The sequence below is a fragment of the Nilaparvata lugens genome, chromosome 13, assembly GCF_014356525.2.
Source record: "Nilaparvata lugens isolate BPH chromosome 13, ASM1435652v1, whole genome shotgun sequence".
NCBI classification, from domain to species: domain Eukaryota; kingdom Metazoa; phylum Arthropoda; class Insecta; order Hemiptera; family Delphacidae; genus Nilaparvata; species Nilaparvata lugens.
Window position 1 is genome coordinate 10,467,145 of NC_052516.1, and position 19,869 is coordinate 10,487,013.

The 19,869-nt window shown below is 33.6% G+C and overlaps 1 protein-coding gene across 1 annotated transcript in view; it reads right to left on the reverse strand.

Moving 5' to 3' along the window:
- Window positions 1–12,298, reverse strand: part of LOC111058649 (ATP-dependent RNA helicase bel) — a 41,964-nt gene extending 29,666 nt beyond the window's left edge. Inside the window, exons 1-2 of the mRNA XM_039439797.1 lie at window positions 12,131–12,298; window positions 2,628–2,847 (exon numbers count right to left, since the gene is read on the reverse strand). Of these exons, the coding sequence (XP_039295731.1) occupies window positions 2,628–2,847; window positions 12,131–12,175 (265 nt within the window). The 5' untranslated portion in view covers window positions 12,176–12,298. The remainder of the gene's footprint in view (window positions 1–2,627; window positions 2,848–12,130) is intronic.
- Between the last annotated feature and the right edge of the window lie 7,571 nt (window positions 12,299–19,869).

The window sequence follows — 19,869 nt, forward strand, 5'->3', positions numbered from 1 at the left end:
AAACCCTGACATCTTACCTGGACCAGCCAGGTCACTCGGAATTCATTCATTTATTAAATTGATACTGAAGCCACTCTCTGAAGAAGAACTCTTCATACTAATACTCTCTGAAGAAGAACTCTTCATAAAAGTTTTAAAGAAGTTTTTTATGAAGAACTCTTCATAAAAGTTTTATAATATCTTGTTTAATTCATCTGCAAAATGAGAGATTCAACTAGAACGCCGCCTTTCTGTCTACAGAAAGAACGTGGACCTCGGATCAATCAGTCGATTGATATAGACTTACATTTATTTTTTGTAAAGCTTTTTTGTATTTTGTTTTTTTATTGATTTAATTAATTTTTATTTCATATTGATGTATCTTGTGTGTGTGTGTGTGTGTGTGTGTGTGTGTGTGTGTGTGTGTGTGTGTGTGTGTGTGTGTGTGTGTGTGGTGTGTGTGTGTGGTGTGTGTGTGTGTTGTGTGTGTGTGTGTGTGTGTGTGTGTGTGTGTGGTGTGTGTGTGTGTGTGTGTGTGTGGTGTGTGTGTGTGTGTGTGTGGTGTGTGTGGTGTGTGGTGTGTGTGGTGTGTGTGTGTGTGTGTGTGTGTGTGTGTGTGTGTGTGTGTGTGTGTGTGTGTGTGTGTGTGTGTGTGTGAATAAATAAATTGAATTGAATTGAATTGTTTTTGGCAAATAAATTCATTCATTCATTCATTTCACTCATTCATTCAGAGCTCGGAACGCCTAACCGCTCTCCTCACACTCATCAGGATCAAAGTAAGCGACCGGTACGACAAAATTATAATTACCACGAGTCTATAGTGAGGTCCAAGCTATAAATTGCAGTATTTGATTGAAATTGGTGTTGTTTTCCTTGTCTATCATTCGACAAACCAGATAGCGCTCTCCTTTAGTTCCACCACGTTGCCAGATCAATTTTTAACAATGTAAAAATATAATTAAAATATCAAATCTCAATTATGAAAATTTATTATTTATTCATTGAAAGATATATTATCATGACGAATTAAATGTAATTGATTATTTTAAACAAGAATGAACAGTTAATATTAGTTGTTATCCTACTAATTATAGTAATGTATATATTAATAATATAGACGTCAATGTATGTAGACGTCAGTTTGAATATCAGTGTTACTTGTTTATCAATAAAGTCCCAACTGAATTCATTATTAATAGAATTAAAAAATCCATAATGAATCTTATACTGGATTGGATTAGGATAAATGCTTATTTTAAATTATCTATATCCATTATGTAGTGTTTCATTCTTGTGTTATAAATTTAAAAAAATATTTGTCAAGGCTTCCTTGAATTCGTCTTTTTGAGCTTGCCATTTGCTTATGATTTTGTTACTTTGTCTTATAGTTTGTAAGTATTGAGATGTGACCTGGTTTCCATAGTTTTATTTATTCTAGTGGTTTGGATTAGCTCTTTTTTTCTATTGACATGTTTGCTGTACCTAGTTGTTCAAACTCACTGCCGGCGCACAAGTTTTCTTTGCCGGTAGTGCCATTTTGTAAGTTAAAATATTTATTTTATCAATCTGTATTATTTTATGGCAAATAAATGAATTTGAAATATAAATATTATACTAATTATATTAGATTTCTCCACTGCCATTATAGCGTGAACCCCACTATAGGAAGAGACCTTTATGTATTTCTGTGAGCCTATATAGTGAGGTCCACGTTATAATAGCAGTGAAGAAAGGAGAAAAACGTTGCCAAGTCTCTCCATTTTGCCACTGACTGTAAACAGCTGTTACTCAATTCATCCCAATAAATTTAATCTAATAATAATTATCATTTCCTTGATAAAATAATCAATTTAATGTCAAATTGATCAAGAAAATATATTTTTTCATAATTTGATTCAAAAATTTGCTTTCATGACTGAGATCAGATTTTTATTTTCATACAAACCTGAAATGGCGGCTAATTTAAAAAGCTGTGATACAACAATCTGAATTTCAAAACAACAGAAATTAAGTTATTTGGTAGGTATTCTATTCCAATTTCCTTTAAAAATAATAGAAAAATAGAAATCCTATTTAAAAATAAATAATTTCAATGGATTAATTCTGAAATAACTTTTCAATATTATTTATACCGGTACGAGTAGGTCTAACCTATACGGGTAGGCTAACTTAAGCATGGATGAAGTCTAGGATGGTCAGTTATCAACTTTTAAAATGTCATTTCAGGAATTTTAATTTGTGTTTCTCATAAGGCAATGTTTAAAAAATATTTAATTGTTTCGAAAATACATTTTAAATCAATTATACGACTTTTGTACTCAAGTATTTTGATAGAATGAAGAAAAAACATGGCGGCTGAGAATATGGTTTGTTCAGTTTTGTACAGTCACTGTCAAAAGTAAATGTAAAATATTCTGGCAAATAGACAACATTGCAAAGCGAGAGAGAGATAGTGCTATCTGTTTTGTTGTATGATAGAAAAGGACAGCAACAGTATTGTCAATCGTACACTGCCATTATAATGTGGACCTAACTATAGGCCTACATTATTGAGATGTAGATGGATGAGCTAATAGTATTCTTTCATTCATTTATCAATGCGGGTAGATTTTATCAGGGTAGTATTGATTTGAATTTGAACTGACCGTAAGAGCGATTGTTGCCGCGATTATAGTCGCGATCCCAATCTCCGCCGCGAGAGGAATCTTTGTAGCCGCCCCCACCTCCGCCTCCGCCGCCCCCTGACTTGTTGCGCTGATGCGGTGGCACGTACAGGCTCTTGCCTCCGCCCCCTGAGTTGCCTCCCTGGCTACTGCCTCCCTGGTTACTACCAGAGCCAGAGCTCTGCAAGTCCAGACCAGCAAACTGCAACAAAATCAACATTAAAATCATGTCATTCACATTCAAATACAAGAACAAATGTAGTACACAATGAGCCATGTGAATAAAGTTGAGCATTTGCTTATACCCCTAAAATATTGCCATAGAGAAACGATAGCATATAAGTAGATATCCCATGGTATAGGGCGTTTATGTCGCAACTTTTACTGTTATCCCAAGCCGATAGTTCACGTAGTTCTTTCCCATGCAGCTGTGTGACGCTGGTAATCTCTCAAATTGTGCCGTTCCTACACTCTCACCCCAACAAAACAGTAAAAATCGACAATAATTAACCCTTTCTATCCCAATTTATGAAAAAACAAGATGGAAAAATTATTCTGGTGTTTTTATGTTTCAAAACACTCTTAAAAATGAGAAAATAATTTTCCCCAAATTTTTCTCACCCTCCAGGGGCCCCTAGGGGTTTGTTGTTTTAAAACAACATTGGGACATTTGGGTCATTTCAAATATGTATAGTAAAAAATTTTGGTTTTGCATTAGAAAAATCAATGGTACTTTCATCATGCTTTATTCAAGGAGAGGTGAATGATTTCATTATGGAATCATTCCTAATCAATAATTTTTTCTTGATTTCAACATTATAAGAATGATAGTCATATAATAAAATTCTCAAGAGTAGTAAAATGGATTCTCAAAAATGTGATACACAGAACCAGATTTTGGTGACTAACTTATTTATTATATTCATAACTGATACATATCTACATAATATAAAAACATGAAATTGAAACTGAAAATAAGGTTCTAAATATCATAAATTTCCTACTTTTTTAAAACTATATTTTGGTTACTAACTTATTTATTATGTTCATATCTAACTGATACATACTTACATAATATGAAACAAACTAAAAACTGGGAATTGGGGTTTATCATATTATAAATTTACTACTTTACTACATCTACTTACATCTACTACTTTATCATATTTACTATTTTTGTAGAACAAGTTGTTCCTTGTAGCCTATTGGATTTTTTTATTTTATCTATGGTAATCATTGAAGCACATTCTGTTTGGGACTGAGCAAAGACGTACTCCACATTTTGTGCAATACACCTTGGTGTACCCAGTCTTACACAGCTTCCTTGTTTTGCAAAATACCCATGTTCGTGCCCAATATTTCTTCCAGTGTCTGGAGAAAAAGGGAATTATGAAGCTAGGTTACACTATGTAGCAGAGCTACATGTAGCTCAGCTATAAAGCTCTGCTACAAGTTCAAAGAGTGACTTTGGAGATATGCTATATAGCAGTTGAGCCTATTTTCTCAGCTATATAGCAGAAAATGAGCTATACAAAATTTACAAAATTATCCAATATCTTCTCTGTCGTCTCTCTCTTCTCTGTGCTGAAAGCATCACAGTAGCTTCGCCGAAAGCAGTGGCTACTGCAAGAACTACGTACATTCTTCTTTGGCATCTGGTTGGGATAACTAAGCAGTGAATAGTGGTTTATTCCAAACTATATGTAGCTCTGCTACATGAAATTTGCATAGATCTGCTTATAGCAGAGCTATATGTAGCTCAAATTTCATATAGCTCCCCAGCTACATATAGTGTACACTACTATAATGTAATGTATAATGTACTATAGTGTACCACTACATATAGTGTAAACGTAGCTTTAGGCTATTTGCTTTCTTACCAATGAGTCCTGTAATACAGGACTGCTGACTCAGGTAATGATTTAAATTGCACAGGTAAAACAGACTTTTGAAAATAAATTGGAGAGAATCTTACCTGTACATTCTCTTGTAGAGGATCAGCAATAATATTACTGTCCGGTATCTTGATTTCTAAAAAACTATTCAACTCATCTTCAGGAAGATTCATGAGTTTGTCTAAATCTTCATTATCCAAGATTTTGTACATTATAACGAAAAACAATCATCCACAATAATTCAATAAACAATAACTCCACGAACGCGTTTGAAAACTGAGAGAAACATAATAACATAACCTCAAAGTCTCCTCACATGTGACTCCTCTAACGGCTCAATGTTGTTCTAAAACAACAGACATAAAATTTTGAATATAAATGATATTTTTGTTCAAGTTTCTATTCCTATGACTGATATTTCATCATGAAATAATAAACAATTATATGGATATTTTTTATTCTTATTTTCAGTTCTTTAGAATTTTATAAAATATTATAAAAACCGGAGAAAATTGTCACATTGAAGTGTTGGTACAATTGGATATGACAGCTGCTTTTTCAGAAATTAGACTGCATTTGAGTGCTCTCTAGTGGTATAATACTAAACTAGACTAATGTAGCTTCCAAACAAGGCCAGTAAATGGCAGATTCATTCAATCACTGATCCAATAGACATCATAGAAAGTCATGTTGTTCAGGAACAACAGTGGGATAGAAAGGGTTAACAGTAATCGGCTTGAGATAACAGTAAAAGTTGCGACATAAATTCCCTATACCATGGGATATCAACTTATGCTATTGTTTCTCTATGATGATACGCACCGCACTACATTATATGAGAGAGGAGTTAAAAGTGCTGGGATTCGATTGTACAACAAACTACCAGCCCTCTTAAGAGCATCCACAGGTCGTAGATTGAGAGCCTTGATGAAGAAGGAATTGTTAAATATTTGTGCATACTCGATTGATGAATTTCAAGCTTATTATGAGATGCAAATTTGAATAAAAACACAAATCTGTTGTCAAATTCTACACTGTTTTATTTGGTACACGACTATGGTTTCGTGACCACACCGGTCACATTTTCAAGTTCAGTCAACTTGGTCGTGTACTAAATAAAACAGAATTTGACAACAGATTTGTGTTTTTATTCAATTATGGAACGGTTCTACAATATTGACAATGACTCAGTCGAAGATGCAAAATTAGTTGTACAGTTTTATGTAACTTATTCGTACAATATTATTGACTAATATTCATTGACAAATCCAAATACCTCTTTTAAAGGTGGTCAGTGGACGAATGGTAATAATAATAATAGAGCATATGCTTCATTTTCTATGAATAAACGTGAGCAAAACCTTTTGCTCATGCTCATCAAAAAAATAGTTTGAGCATTTGCTCAAAAGAAAAACTTATGCTCAAAATTGTATGAAAAAACTAGAGCATTTGCTCAACTTTTGAAGCAAATGCTTCAAAAAAGGTGAGTCTATTCCAGAGCAGCTTTTCATCTTTTGCTCATAGTAAAATGGCTCAACTAATTCGTATGAGGAAGAGGAAACTATACCAGATACGATCACAACCAATAGTTGAGAACTATAAAACTCTTTCAAGATTCAACCATGATATATATCACCATTATTCCTTCTGATATAAAGATAGCCATCACAAAATAGGAAATAGGCATTCAAGAAGATGAGAGTGTAGACGATTATAAGAAGGTTATTGATATTATAAGATTATGCTGAAGATTATTACAAAGTTAACAGTTTTTACGCTATTATTTCAAATCAATTATATTTTATTCGTCAAGAAAATGTATTTTCCAATGATAAATTAATAAATTTTAATCGTTGAGGTTCAATATTTTGTTAGGCTAATCATATTCCTAAATTGTTAAAAACGATCTGGTTACGTAACGGAGCTAGAAAAGGATAGTTCTATCTGCTTTGCCAAATGATAGAAAAGGATATCACCACCAATCTTAATCGAATACTGCCATTATAACGTAGACTACACTGTAGGTGATATGAGTCATTCCTTTAATTCTCGTAAAACAAGTGAAAAATAAGCTAACACTTTATGTGTCATTTACTCTATCACTTCCATACTTACTCTATACTACTACTTAAAGGCACGCCACACCAAGCTCGCTACCGCAGCGGTAGCGAAGTTTTAAAAATCGCTAGCCACCACCTACGACCGCCTGCTAGGCGATTCAACTAAACTTCGCTGAGAGGTAGTACGGCGGACAAAGCGAGCTCAGTGTGGCGCGCTCAACCTGAATACATGGCAGGCGATTCGGAACGGTTCTACAATATTGACAATGACTCAGTCGAAGATGCAAAATTAGTTGTACAGTTTTATGTAACTTATTCGTACAATATTATTGACTAATATTCATTGACAAATCCAAATACCTCTTTTAAAGGTGGTCAGTGGACGAATGGTAATAATAATAATAGAGCATATGCTTCATTTTCTATGAATAAACGTGAGCAAAACCTTTTGCTCATGCTCATCAAAAAAATAGTTTGAGCATTTGCTCAAAAGAAAAACTTATGCTCAAAATTGTATGAAAAAACTAGAGCATTTGCTCAACTTTTGAAGCAAATGCTTCAAAAAAGGTGAGTCTATTCCAGAGCAGCTTTTCATCTTTTGCTCATAGTAAAATGGCTCAACTAATTCGTATGAGGAAGAGGAAACTATACCAGATACGATCACAACCAATAGTTGAGAACTATAAAACTCTTTCAAGATTCAACCATGATATATATCACCATTATTCCTACAAAAGAATAAATACAAAAGATATCTGATATAAAGATAGCCATCACAAAATAGGAAATAGGCATTTAAGAAGATGAGAGTGTAGACAATTATAAGAAGGCTATTGATATTATAAGATTATGCTGAAGATTATTACAGAGTTAACAGTTTTTACGCTATTATTTCAAAATTCAGAACTCAACTAACCTAAAACTCAATTCATAAATAGAAAACAGAGCAGACGACGCAAACACAAGCGGTGTCTCCTACTTGCATATTTAGCGCTAACGTGAGCTATAAAAACAACGTGAAGGCCACAAAGGCGAATCAGCTGATGAAAAATCTTTAAAATACGTGAGCATTTGCTCCAGAGTTCATGAGGAGAAGGTAAGAGTATAAGGTAAAGCTTATTCATACAAAAATGAGCAAATGCTCATGCTTCTACCTAATGCTCATGAGCGAAACCTTATGCTAATGAGCATATGCTTTGGTTTTATTCATATGGCCCAATGTGTACGACACCATAGAGAAAAGATAGCATAAGAAGATACCCCATGATTTGTAGAATTCATTCAATGTTTGGACGTTTTGTATCAAAGAATGGTATTGTGAATCAAGTGGCGATGATACTATATCAAATTATGGTGTTGTGTATCAAGAGCATATGCTTCAGTTTTATTCATATGGCCCAATGTGTACGATACCATAGAGAAAAGGTAGCATAAGAAGATACCCCATGATTTGTAGAATTCATTCAATGTTTGGACGTTTTGTATCAAAGAATGGTATTGTGAATCAAGTGGAGATGATACTACATCAAATTATGGTGTTGTGTATCAAGTGGAGATGATACTGTATCATTTTGTGGTGATACCAAAAAGATAGCATCAGAATATATGCCATAGGTCGTTTATGTTCCAAATGTCACTGTTAACTCAAGCCGATAGTCCTAGTAGTTAATTTTCGTGAAGCTATGTGACGCTGGTAGTCTCTCATACTGTGCCTTTCCTACACTCTTACTCCAACAAAACAGTAAAAATTGACAATAATCGACAGTAATCGGCTTGAGATAACAGTGAAAGTTGCGACATAAATGCCCTATACCATGGGATATCTACTTAAGCTATTGTTTCTCTATGGTATTATTTTGTGGTTTTACTGTATCATTTATGGTGATACAACAGAGAAAATATAGCATAAGATATCCCAATGTATAGGTCGTTTGTATTCCAAATTTCAAGCCGAATTTTTGTTCACTCAACCCGATTACTATGTATTATTATTGTTTTGGCCTGGTGAGTGTAGGAATGGTAAAGTATGAGATACTATATCAGCGTTACATAGCTTTACGAAAAAGATATACTATGGCAAGGTCCACTGTATAATGACAGTAGAGAAAGATAGGAGAAAAACGTTGCCGATCCTCTGTCTTGTGATGACTTCTATATACGGCAGCTGAAACAGGTTTATTGATGTAATATTAACGGTTTATTCTCGTTTAAAATGATCAATTATCCTATTTTATTAAGCGAGCAATTTCTGTATATATTTTTATTTCTGGTTATTTATGTACAACGGATCTCGAAAACGGCTCTAACGATTCTCACGAAATTTGAAACATAGGAGGTTTATGATATAAAAATTCGATTACACTAGGTCTCATCCTTGGGAAAACTCGCTGAACGACATTAAAAGAATAATTCATCTTTGGCTGAAACAGCTGTGGATAGTAAAAAAGTGAGTGAGCGAGTGAGTATCCAAATATCGCATCCCCGAAATTCATAAGATGACATATAGCCAGCTGTGAAATATAAACGCGATCATTTTAGATAATTGTCTTCTGTTTATCAATAAATAAAAATAACGAGCGAAGCACGGTGCCCCGATATTATTTTATTAAGCAAGAAATTATATTTTAATAATTTCAATAATTCCATGATGAATTTTCATAATTAAGATGTAGTATTTTGTTAATTGATTATCAATTATTCTACATTGTTAAAAGACGATCTAGCAACAGAGCACAGCAAGAAAGAGATAGCGCTATCCGCTTTGTTGAATGATAGAAAAGGATAGAAATACCATTGCTAATCAAACACCTGCCATTATAACGTGGACATCACTATAGGACTATTGGTTTGGGTTAACAGTGAAAGTTGAAACATAAACGCCCTGTAAGAATCTTCTTATGTTATCTTTTCTCTATGGCGATAATTGGTAAATACAAATGATGCAAAATTCTAATTGTCGGTTGCACAACACCCGGTTAAATTTTAACCGTGATTAATTCCAGGAGAACCAATCAGAGAAGCCGTCTCTTCAAAAACGCCTTCTCTGATTGGTTCTCGTGAAATTAATCACGATTAAAATTTAACCTGCTGTTGTGCAACCGGGCCTAAGTCATTTCATCAACAAGAGAGACAACAACGTAATGTTAGTGAGGTCCAAGTTATAATGGCAGTATTTGATCTACTTTGGTTTTGCTATCATTGTTTATCATTCGACAAAGCCGGTGGTACTATCCTTTTCTAGGTCCACAACGACGTCAATTATGTTTTTGACAGTGTAGAAATATAATTAATTGATGCATAGAATCGGCATCGCTATTCTTCTATCTTTATCCACTGCCATTATAACGTGGACCTCACTATAGTGAGGTCTACGTAATAATGGGAATGTGGAGAAAGATTGAATGAAAAAGACAGAGAAAAAGATAGGAGAATAGAGTTGTCAACTTCCTAACTTGCCACTGCCTTCTATAAAAGATAGCTGATACCAGTATATATTTCAACTGTTCATTCTTGTTTACAATAATCAATTATATTTTATTCGCCAAGAAAATATATTTTCCAATGATAAATTAATAAATTTTCATCATTGAGGTTTAATATTTTGTTAGGCTAATCATATCCCTAAATTGTTGAAAACTATCTGGTAACGTTGCAGAGCTAGAGAAGGATAGTTCTATTTGCTTTGCCAAATGATAGAAAAGGATATCACCACCAATCTTAATCGAATACTGCCATTATAACGTTGACTTCATTGTAGGTGATATGAGTCATTCCTTTAATTCTCGTAAAAGAAGTGAAAAATAAGCTAACACTTTATGTGTCATTTACTTTATCACTTTCATACTTACTCTATACTACTACTTACTCATGCTACTCTACTTACTTTATTGATCCTAATTGTAAATATTGTGAGTTTGAATAAATAAAATTTGAAAACTCAAGGGCCAACCTAATGTTGTAGTCTCCATAAGCAATGTTATGATATATGTGTCAGCAATATATGCAGTAGATATTTTTTTTAGAAACTTTTAAAACGCATAACTTCAGATTTTATAGAAGAAAATATTGCCTACATCAACACACATGATACAGTAACTTAGATATAATTCAAGTTACGATTAAAACAAAAACTTTTAGCTGATTTACAAGAATATGGGAATCCAACTACTGAACAGATACCAGTATAATCTATTACAAAACAGAAATTGAATTCACAGCTAAATCTGAAAATATTGGAAGAATAAACGGAATCGTGAATAAACGGAAGTTGCTTACTCCCACCAGAGGAGATTTTTATCTTTTCACTGGTTGGTGAAAATGTAATTCTCAATTATTGCTTTATTCACTTTTCTTATCTCTGTTATTATTATTAATTGTTAATCTTAGATAAGTTATGTATTTATTATTATTTCTTTCTTCTACATTTTTTTGTCACATTTACTGCTAATTATTTACAATAATTTTAATTATTGAATCAATAAGGCTCGTCATAGGATCAAATTATATGGATCATCTGCGATCCTGCAGGTGCAAGTTATGTGCTATACAGTTGTATGCTACTTTATAAGAAAAATAAATTTATCCCATTTCATAGATAATTGCACTAAGAATTGAAATAGAATAATTTATATTATTATCTAAAATAACATAAAATTATAAGAATCAACTCATAGGAATTCCTTTCAATAGAATTTAAAAGTAGAGCCTGGAAAACCCATTAATTTTCATAACTATCGGTAAACAACATTCTCATTAGTCTAGGTTAGATAAGCTGACCTTAACCTTTATTTGAAATAATAATTATTGTGACCAATATAAATTTTGTCATACATTAAAAAGTTCGATAAATATATAATAAATACGAATGAATGCTTTAATAATATCTAAAAACTATAAACTTTTAACATCATCAAATTATTGCCATCAACAATAAACGTAACCTAGTCATGAAGTAGGCCAGTTTGTAAAGACAAAAACTATCAATTATAAAACCCTATCACTTAATTTTAAATGCGGTTAAGATCTTATTACTCATTTCAATGGAAATAAAACATAAAATTTTAGTAAAAAAGAACGGTAACCTAAATCTTATGAATTCGATAATTTTTGAGGAGAAAGTTCAACTTATTTTTATTAGGTTTAGTGAGCATTCAATTCATTGCGGATTAAATATTTGAACTGAAATATTAATAAAAGAAAAAGCTTATATGGAATTGAACCGAAACAATGCAAAGGAAGAATTTTAGTTTAGAAAGATGTAACTAGTTACTAAGTGCAGATGAGCCGAGATGAAAATATACGGAAGGTGATTGAATATAAAGAAAATTATTGGGATATTCTTATTAGTCACAACAAAATGTTTTATTATAAAAATTAACAGATTGATTGAAATTAAAATAAAATTGTAATCAGTAAAAACAACTACATGATGAGCACCAAAAGACTTGGGGGCCATGGTTGTTCGTACATTGCCCCTTGTGTTTTCGCACGGATATTTCGATAAAACAAAAATATTTATGGATATAAATACCTGCTGCTCTAGACCTGATCCATTTTGGTTGGGTACATTACTCATATTATCTCCAATCTATACGTTGATTTAAGAATCTCCCCTGTGAAGCGTCCTTTACGAATAAACTCAGACAAAGAGCATCAATGTATGAAAGACTGAAAGTAATGAAATGAAATGAAGGTGTTCGTGTCTGTGATGGTGGATGGAATGGATTTGACAAACGCTATCCAAGTTAGATTTTGATAATCATAATATGGTTAATAATATTATTATTCCTACCTTTCTTATACGGTACTCAATATTTACCGTACCGGTACCTTGTTGAATTACCTATTCATCATAAATTATACTTACGTAATTATGTATCTGCATTTATAAATAAACTTCTCAGGATTCCAATCATTGGCATTCAGATAAATTATTATTATGCCGCACTTTTGATGTCGTTGGAAATGCCTATTAAAGGTAGGTATTCTAAGATTGTTTTTCTTATCTTAGGCTACAACTCTTCTCAAACTCATTTTTATTGGATCGATTTACAAGATTCATCAAAGGTTGTCAAGTAAAAACAATCTTTGAAGAAGTAAGCTCATAAGGCGATTCATACTGTAGGCTACTACTTAAAATGAAAAAATGTTTATCCACGATTTTGGTCCACAAAATAACATCCATAAAAGATAGATAGATAGATACGGTAGATATTCAATCCATTCAACACAGTGTACTCATTATTACACAAGCAAACAGTTGAACGTCGTCAAATTATTACAAATATAAATATAGTCTACTAATTAAAATAGTAGCGATTCCTTCAATGATCCTCCAAATACTCCTATAGTAGTAGGCTTTGTCTATAAAATATTTTTGAAGGTCGGTTTTAAATCTATTAAGAGGAATGCTGGTGGATGCACGCTTTAAATGTATAGGAAGCTTATTATAAAATTTGCAGCCTGAGTAACTAGGCTTACCCTCAAAAAGCTTCCTCCTATGCGGCTGAATCGCAAAGTTGTCTCTGCCTCTAGTGTTGTAGGAGTGCGTATCGGAGATAAGTGTCAGGTCCATTCTATTTTTTACAGTATGCATGATCATTCTAAACATGTAAATCGAAGGCACCGTCAGCAGCGACAATGATCTGAACGCATCTCTACAGGGGTGATTAAATCCAAGGCCCGCTATATACCGTATTGCCCTCTTTTGTAGTACAAAGACCCTCTGCATATTTTCCTTTGTGGTACAACCCCAAAGCTCTATACCATATGTGAGGTAACAGTAAAAAGTAGCGAAGTATGCAACTTTAACGGTGTTTTGTGGGACATACTTCGCAAGATTTCTTAAGAGGAAGAGACTTTTACTTATTTTCTTCACAATATTATCAACATGCATTGTCCATGTCAACCTGTCATCAAAGTACACCCCCAACATATTAACTGTATCCGTGCACTCAATTTCATCTTCTCCAATACATAATTGAGGAAGAGTAGCGGCAGATTTGAAGTGGATAGTTTGACTTTTTGTAGAATTAATTGATAAGCAGATTTCATTGAAATACTGAACAACAGCATTTGTGGAGATGTTCATGTCTATTTCAAAATTATTCACATCTTTATCTGAGAAAAAAAGAGTTGTGTCGTCAGCATATAGTGTCAAGTGAACTCTGTCAGATACCGCTGAATGAACATCAGAAATATACAGAAGGAAGAGTAGCGGGCCCAGGATTGAACCCTGAGGGACGCCAAATTTAAGTTTCATTTTGGAAGAGGAAACTTCTCCAGAGGTCGAAGATATGGTGACATACTGAATGCGTTCAGTTATGTATGATTCCAATAGTTGGTAGGGGATACCTCTCACTCCCAGGCCTCGCAATTTAATCAGCAGGACCTTGAAATCGACACGATCAAAGGCCTTCGAGAGGTCTAAGAGAACAGCCGAGGAGTAATTTCCTTTATCTAATTCATCTAATATTCTCTCATACAGATTTATTGCTGCACCAATAGTCGATCTCCCCTTGACGAAACCATATTGATAGGAAGGAATAAGCTTGAATTTGAACAAATAGCTAGTTAATCTTATATGGATTATTCTTTCGAAAATTTTTGAGAGGGCGGGCAGAATTGAGATGGGTCGATAATTAGCGATATTCGTTTTATCTCCTTTTTTATAGATAGGAGTGACTTTAGAGATTTTCAGGCGATCTGGGAAAACTCCCTGTTCAAGCATTGAGTTTATGATGTTGACGAGAGGGGAAATTAGCTCGCTAATACATTTTTCAATTACACTCATAGATAATCCATCATAACCTTTACTTCGCTTAGATTTTATACTCTTAATGATGGAGAGAACTTCATATGCATTTGTTGGAGAGAGAAACATATTATGGTTTGGTTCAGGCATACTATTCGCAAATCCTTCTCTAGCACTGCTTTTCAATCTCTCTCTTTCAGTTTGCATTCCCACTGACACAAAATGCTCATTAAACATCTTTGCTATCTCACTTGGATTTCTAATCATCTCATCATCAACTTTAATTTCAGCAATCCCGGACTGACTTGTAGTTCTGCTCCCATCAACTCTGAAGCTATTGATCACGTTCCAGCAACTTTTGGATTTGTTGTCAGATTTAGAAATAAAATCGCCGTAAAAGTTTTTCTTTGCTGTGACAACCGCCGCATCATAATGTTTTTTAATTCTATTTATTGCACTCATATCCACCTCTTGTCCTGCCTTCATCCTTTGGGTAGCCATGTTCAGATATAGGCGCATTTGCTCCAACTCCTGAGTTATCCAGTTACCTTTTATGCCACTCTTTTTATTCTTGAAGTTTTTTTTGGATCTCAGAGGACAACACACATTAAAGTGGTGAAGGAGAGTTGAATGAAATCGATTGAATTTTTCATTTGTGTCACATTCCTCATAAACATTACTCCATGTTTCGTTGGATAAATGTAGCCTGAGAAGATCAATATTGGCATCTGAGCAATCGTTAATCAATGACTTGAATTTATTGTTTGGCCTCTCTGCTTTATCAGTTTCAGATGTACCTCCAGCAGAAATGTCAATGCATTGGGCAGCATGATCCGATAAGAAAGTATGAATTACCTGAGTGGAGTACTGTGAAGAAGAAATGTTTGTAAATATATTATCGATACATGTACCGCTTTTCAATCTGGTTACCTGGTCAATTGTGTGTGAGAGACCATACTGAGTCAAAATTTCCGTGATTCTTGAGCGTTTAATACTGTCCAACAGAAAATTCACGTTTATATCCCCAAGTAGAACAATAGAATCATTTGAACTAACTGACATTCTGTCCATCAGAGAATCAAGATTAGCAATGAAAGTTTCAAAGACTCCATTTGGGGGTCGATAAATTCCAACCACAATCAAGTTTCGAGAGGAAAGATTTAACTTTATTCCAGTCACTTCTATATCTCCTTCAACACATAATAATTCTGCATTTGACACTGGCAAAACCTCACTATTTTTTAAGTACTCATTGAAATTTTTATGAATAAATATTGCTACTCCTCCCTTTCTTTTTTTGTCTCTACAATAGCAAGATGCTAGGGTGTAATTATTCAGATTTAAGTCTTTAATTTCAAAGTCTCTCAAAGCATGCTCCGTAATGACCAGGATATCAGGAGACTCATCTTCCAATAGTATGTCCAATCTATCCATCTTATTCATAATACTGTCGACATTTTGGTGAATAACTTTAATAGTCTTTCTACATGGTCTGTTGATCAGAGCTTGCCAAGAAGAGGCTCCGATTCGGCGTTTATCTATAGTCTCTTCTGGAAGCTCATCAAACTGAGAGACTCTACTCGAAGAGATCAATCCCTCACATTCCTCTTCAGCCACCTCATTAAAAAAGACTCTTTCTTATCTACACTTCTGCATGGTGATTTATTCTCAACCAATTCCGCCAGTCTAGTACACAGTATATTGTATCCTGATCCATTAAGGTGAAGCCCATGTCGGGTGAAGTTTGCTCGCCTCAATCTCTCATTTATAAAACACATCCTTATTCTCTTCGAATTTTTCCTTGTACTGCTATTGATGTGTTTATGAATAGCGTCATTTATCTCGTCAATTGTCTGGTTAAGTTGAGGTCTGTCAAAGCGATGTGGTATGGTGGTCATGATAAGATTGGTTTTGAGACTCATAGGAACCAAAATATCAAGTACTTTCTTGAATTTATTTACACTTCGTGACGTTTGAGCTCCAATGTCATTTGTGCCACCCATAACTATCAGAAAATCACTTGAACCAAAATTCTCAATTTGCTTTTCAACTCCTTCAATTACCCGTTCCATTGTAGCATTAGGTTTGAAAAAGACCTGGACGTCATAATTAGGAAGCTTATTACCAATAAATTTCCAGATTTTCCTTCCATGACTATCGGCTAATACCAATATCCTATTTTTATTGATGGATTTCTTATGAGAGTTAATTTCATTATTTTCTTTCGTTTGTGAGCTCGATTGCCTTTTAATTGTGTGTGGATCATTCACTTCATATATACTTTCGTTATCATGTCCCACTCTCTTATCTTTTTTCTCAGTTTTATCAACACTGGAAGAAGTATTTTTTGTTCGAGACTCTGTATCTTTATATTTACTTACTTCAGACAAACTCGATTTAGCAGTTTGGACAAGAGCATTGAAAGAGTTTTCTAGTCTTAGGTCATCATAGTCGACAGATGCATTGATATCTCCAGGTGAATAGAAATTTTTTAGTTCTACTGTTTCAAGTTTGAGCGATTTATTTTCGGCTCTCATAAGAGTATTATCCGCCTCTAGAACTTCAATTGTGGTGATCATTTCGGTATTTCTCGATCTAAGATATTCATTCTCCTGTTCCAAGCATGCTTTATTTCGAAGGGCTAATTCGATCTCAATTTTTTTCTCCTGGAGCGACTGTAATAAGAAATCCTTCTCCTTCCTGCAAGACTCTAACTCTATCTGAAGACTCATAGAATGAGCAATAATATCATCTCTTTGCTGCTGAAGCTCAACTTCTCTAAGAGATTCATCCAAGGGTAGCATACGAGGTGATGAAGAATTTCCTCTATATGAAGGTGTATTCACGGCAGCATTTTTTGTGGCTATCTTAATAAATTCTCCACCTCTTACAGGTGAGTAAGGACTATTCGAGTCACACATATTTTGCTTATCAATATTCACCTTCTCCACATTGATTGGTGATTTCAGCATGCTGATATTAGCTTCGGAAGATTTTGTAGGCGAATGGCCATGGACACCCTCAGCTTTCAAGACTTCCGATTCGCTCAAGTTAGTTCTCACAGTAGCTGAGCAAGACCGTTGCAAGCAACGCCATACCACACTGTCATCAGCTCGACGAGTATCTCGTCTATATCTATAGCCTTTAAAAATTAGCCCTGGCTTTCTTTGCTGAGTCAAAAATTTTTCAATTTTTTCCATGCCAAGTGTCTAAATTTATTATTATGATCTTATTTATAATTCAAGACAGCCTATCTACCCCTGACTTCCACTTCCTTCGTAGAAACACCCTAAAAGCTCTATACTGAAAAAACAGATTTAAATAATTTGAGATAAATTCCTATAGAAAAAAAAAGATTATTTCAGCTCTCAATTTTGTATTAGTGTTAATAGTTATCCCTCAAAATAAACCTTGCCTTATTTTGTATTAGTGTTTAGTATTTTGTTCAATTTGGAAGTATTATTCTATAATCGTTAAGGAAAAAGGTGGTTATTCCAAATTACTAAAGTTTTAGTCAGTATTTTTTGTAAGATTTACGGATTGAAGATATAGTGACAATGTTCTATTACACGTGAAAATGAGTAATTAAATTAACTGTAAACGACTAAATTAAGAAATCTAAATTTTACTAAGAATTTTTATGCTACTTTTTTGAGAAAAAATAAGCTGTTTGAAAGAGAGAAAATCAACAACCGTATAGTTGTTAGCGTTGTTTGAATGGCAATATTTAGGTGAATTGATTAATATAACGATATTATATTAAAGTCTATTATTTGAAGATAAGTCAGAGATGATTTGGGAAGGAAAAGGAAATCTGGTGAGAGCTATGCTGAATAAATAGAGAAACAGTTAAATATATCAGCAGAAATACAAAGAAGAGTCAAAAAAGAAGGAATCAGCTCTAGTGAATTTTCAACAGAAAACAAGTCTTTAACTTTCAGTAAACACAGGTGAAAATTCTATGAAACAGTCTGTCCTCAAATCGCTCGTACCCCGTCTGGATCCGGGCTAAGAGCGACTATAACAGGATGCAATGTTCACAAATCTTACAGAGCAGCCCGCCGATTCTGCAGATCTATTTCAACCCGTGTGTCAATAATTATGATTATCTATGATACAGAATAAGCTCTCCTCTAGGAAATCAAGAAGTAAAAAGGAATGTAAAAAATGGATTTCTTATGAAACAGAAAAAAGGATAGGTTTAAGAAACTAGAGAATTTATAAAGTTATCGGTTTACTAATACAATTTTCAGTTTTATTTATGGTAGGACTAAGGTTTAGAAAAACATTTACTACGGAGAAAATATTGTGATACGTTTAAGTGATAAGATTATCTGGGTTTAAGAATTGTAAATTGATCAATTTGTTCTAGGAATAGTTATTTGAAAAGTTCAGTGTTAAAAAGGTAATTGATGAGTTTAAGCTACTTATGTAACGGATAAAGTGAAAGTTGAAACTAATGATATGTTAAGAAATTAAAAAATATATATTAGAGTTGAATTAATTTATTACATTTGACATTTATAGATTATTGGAATATTGTTAATAATTTTAAACAAATACTTTCTAGGTTAGGAAATGCTACGAAAAACAATGAACAACATTAATCTCTACAAGCAGAATCAGAAACAGTCAGGCCTATCTTATCTGAACAGAGCAGCCACGAAAACACTCCTTCTATCACCACGGCCCGAGCCGAACTGGCTTATTTGAAAAAGGTTCAAATAATAATACAGGAAAGCAAACGAGCAAGATGACAAACAAAATTGTTTGAATTTTTAATATTATGCAACAAAAAGTAGCCTATATTACTGAACAGAAAATTTAATTTTAAGCATGTGATTTAATCCTTTCTACTCACTTAACGAATTTTTTGAATGTGACAGTGCACTGGTGAGTAGATATTTTGACTAATTTTGGCGCTGTGATGTCCGCTGCTGGTTTTTGCCTTTTATGTTTTTCTTCTGACTTGTCTCTTGTGAGCATGCCCTGCATGGTCACTTTATGGACAGAAAGTCAATGATTATTATTTCTTTTTCATTCTCACCCTAATATGACTCGTGCATTCATCTTACAAATTCATTTTTAACGCATCTAGATCACTTGGTTATTGTTTCAATGGGAGAAAGAAAAACTAAAAAAAAAAATCTTTAATAAACCTATTGACCTTGTAATTTCTAGTTGAATAAAGAATTTCCATAGCTCAATGATCTCCTGTTGACACTCAATCTCAAATGTACTTTGATCAATGAAGTAGTAAGTCTAAGTATTAAGTACTAGGCCCTAAGTCAATGAACAAGATGCTTGAGACTCAATATCACTTCAAAATAACACAGTATTTCTTGAAAAACCCGAAAAATTGCATCTTTATCAACTCTATTATTTCTGGTAGCTTCAATGTTCATATCACCAAAAAAACACTGAACAACGGGAAAAATATATTGGATAAATCAAGTTTATGTGAAATGTGTGCTAAACAATATTTTCGAGATACAATAATTGAACCTCTCTGTTTA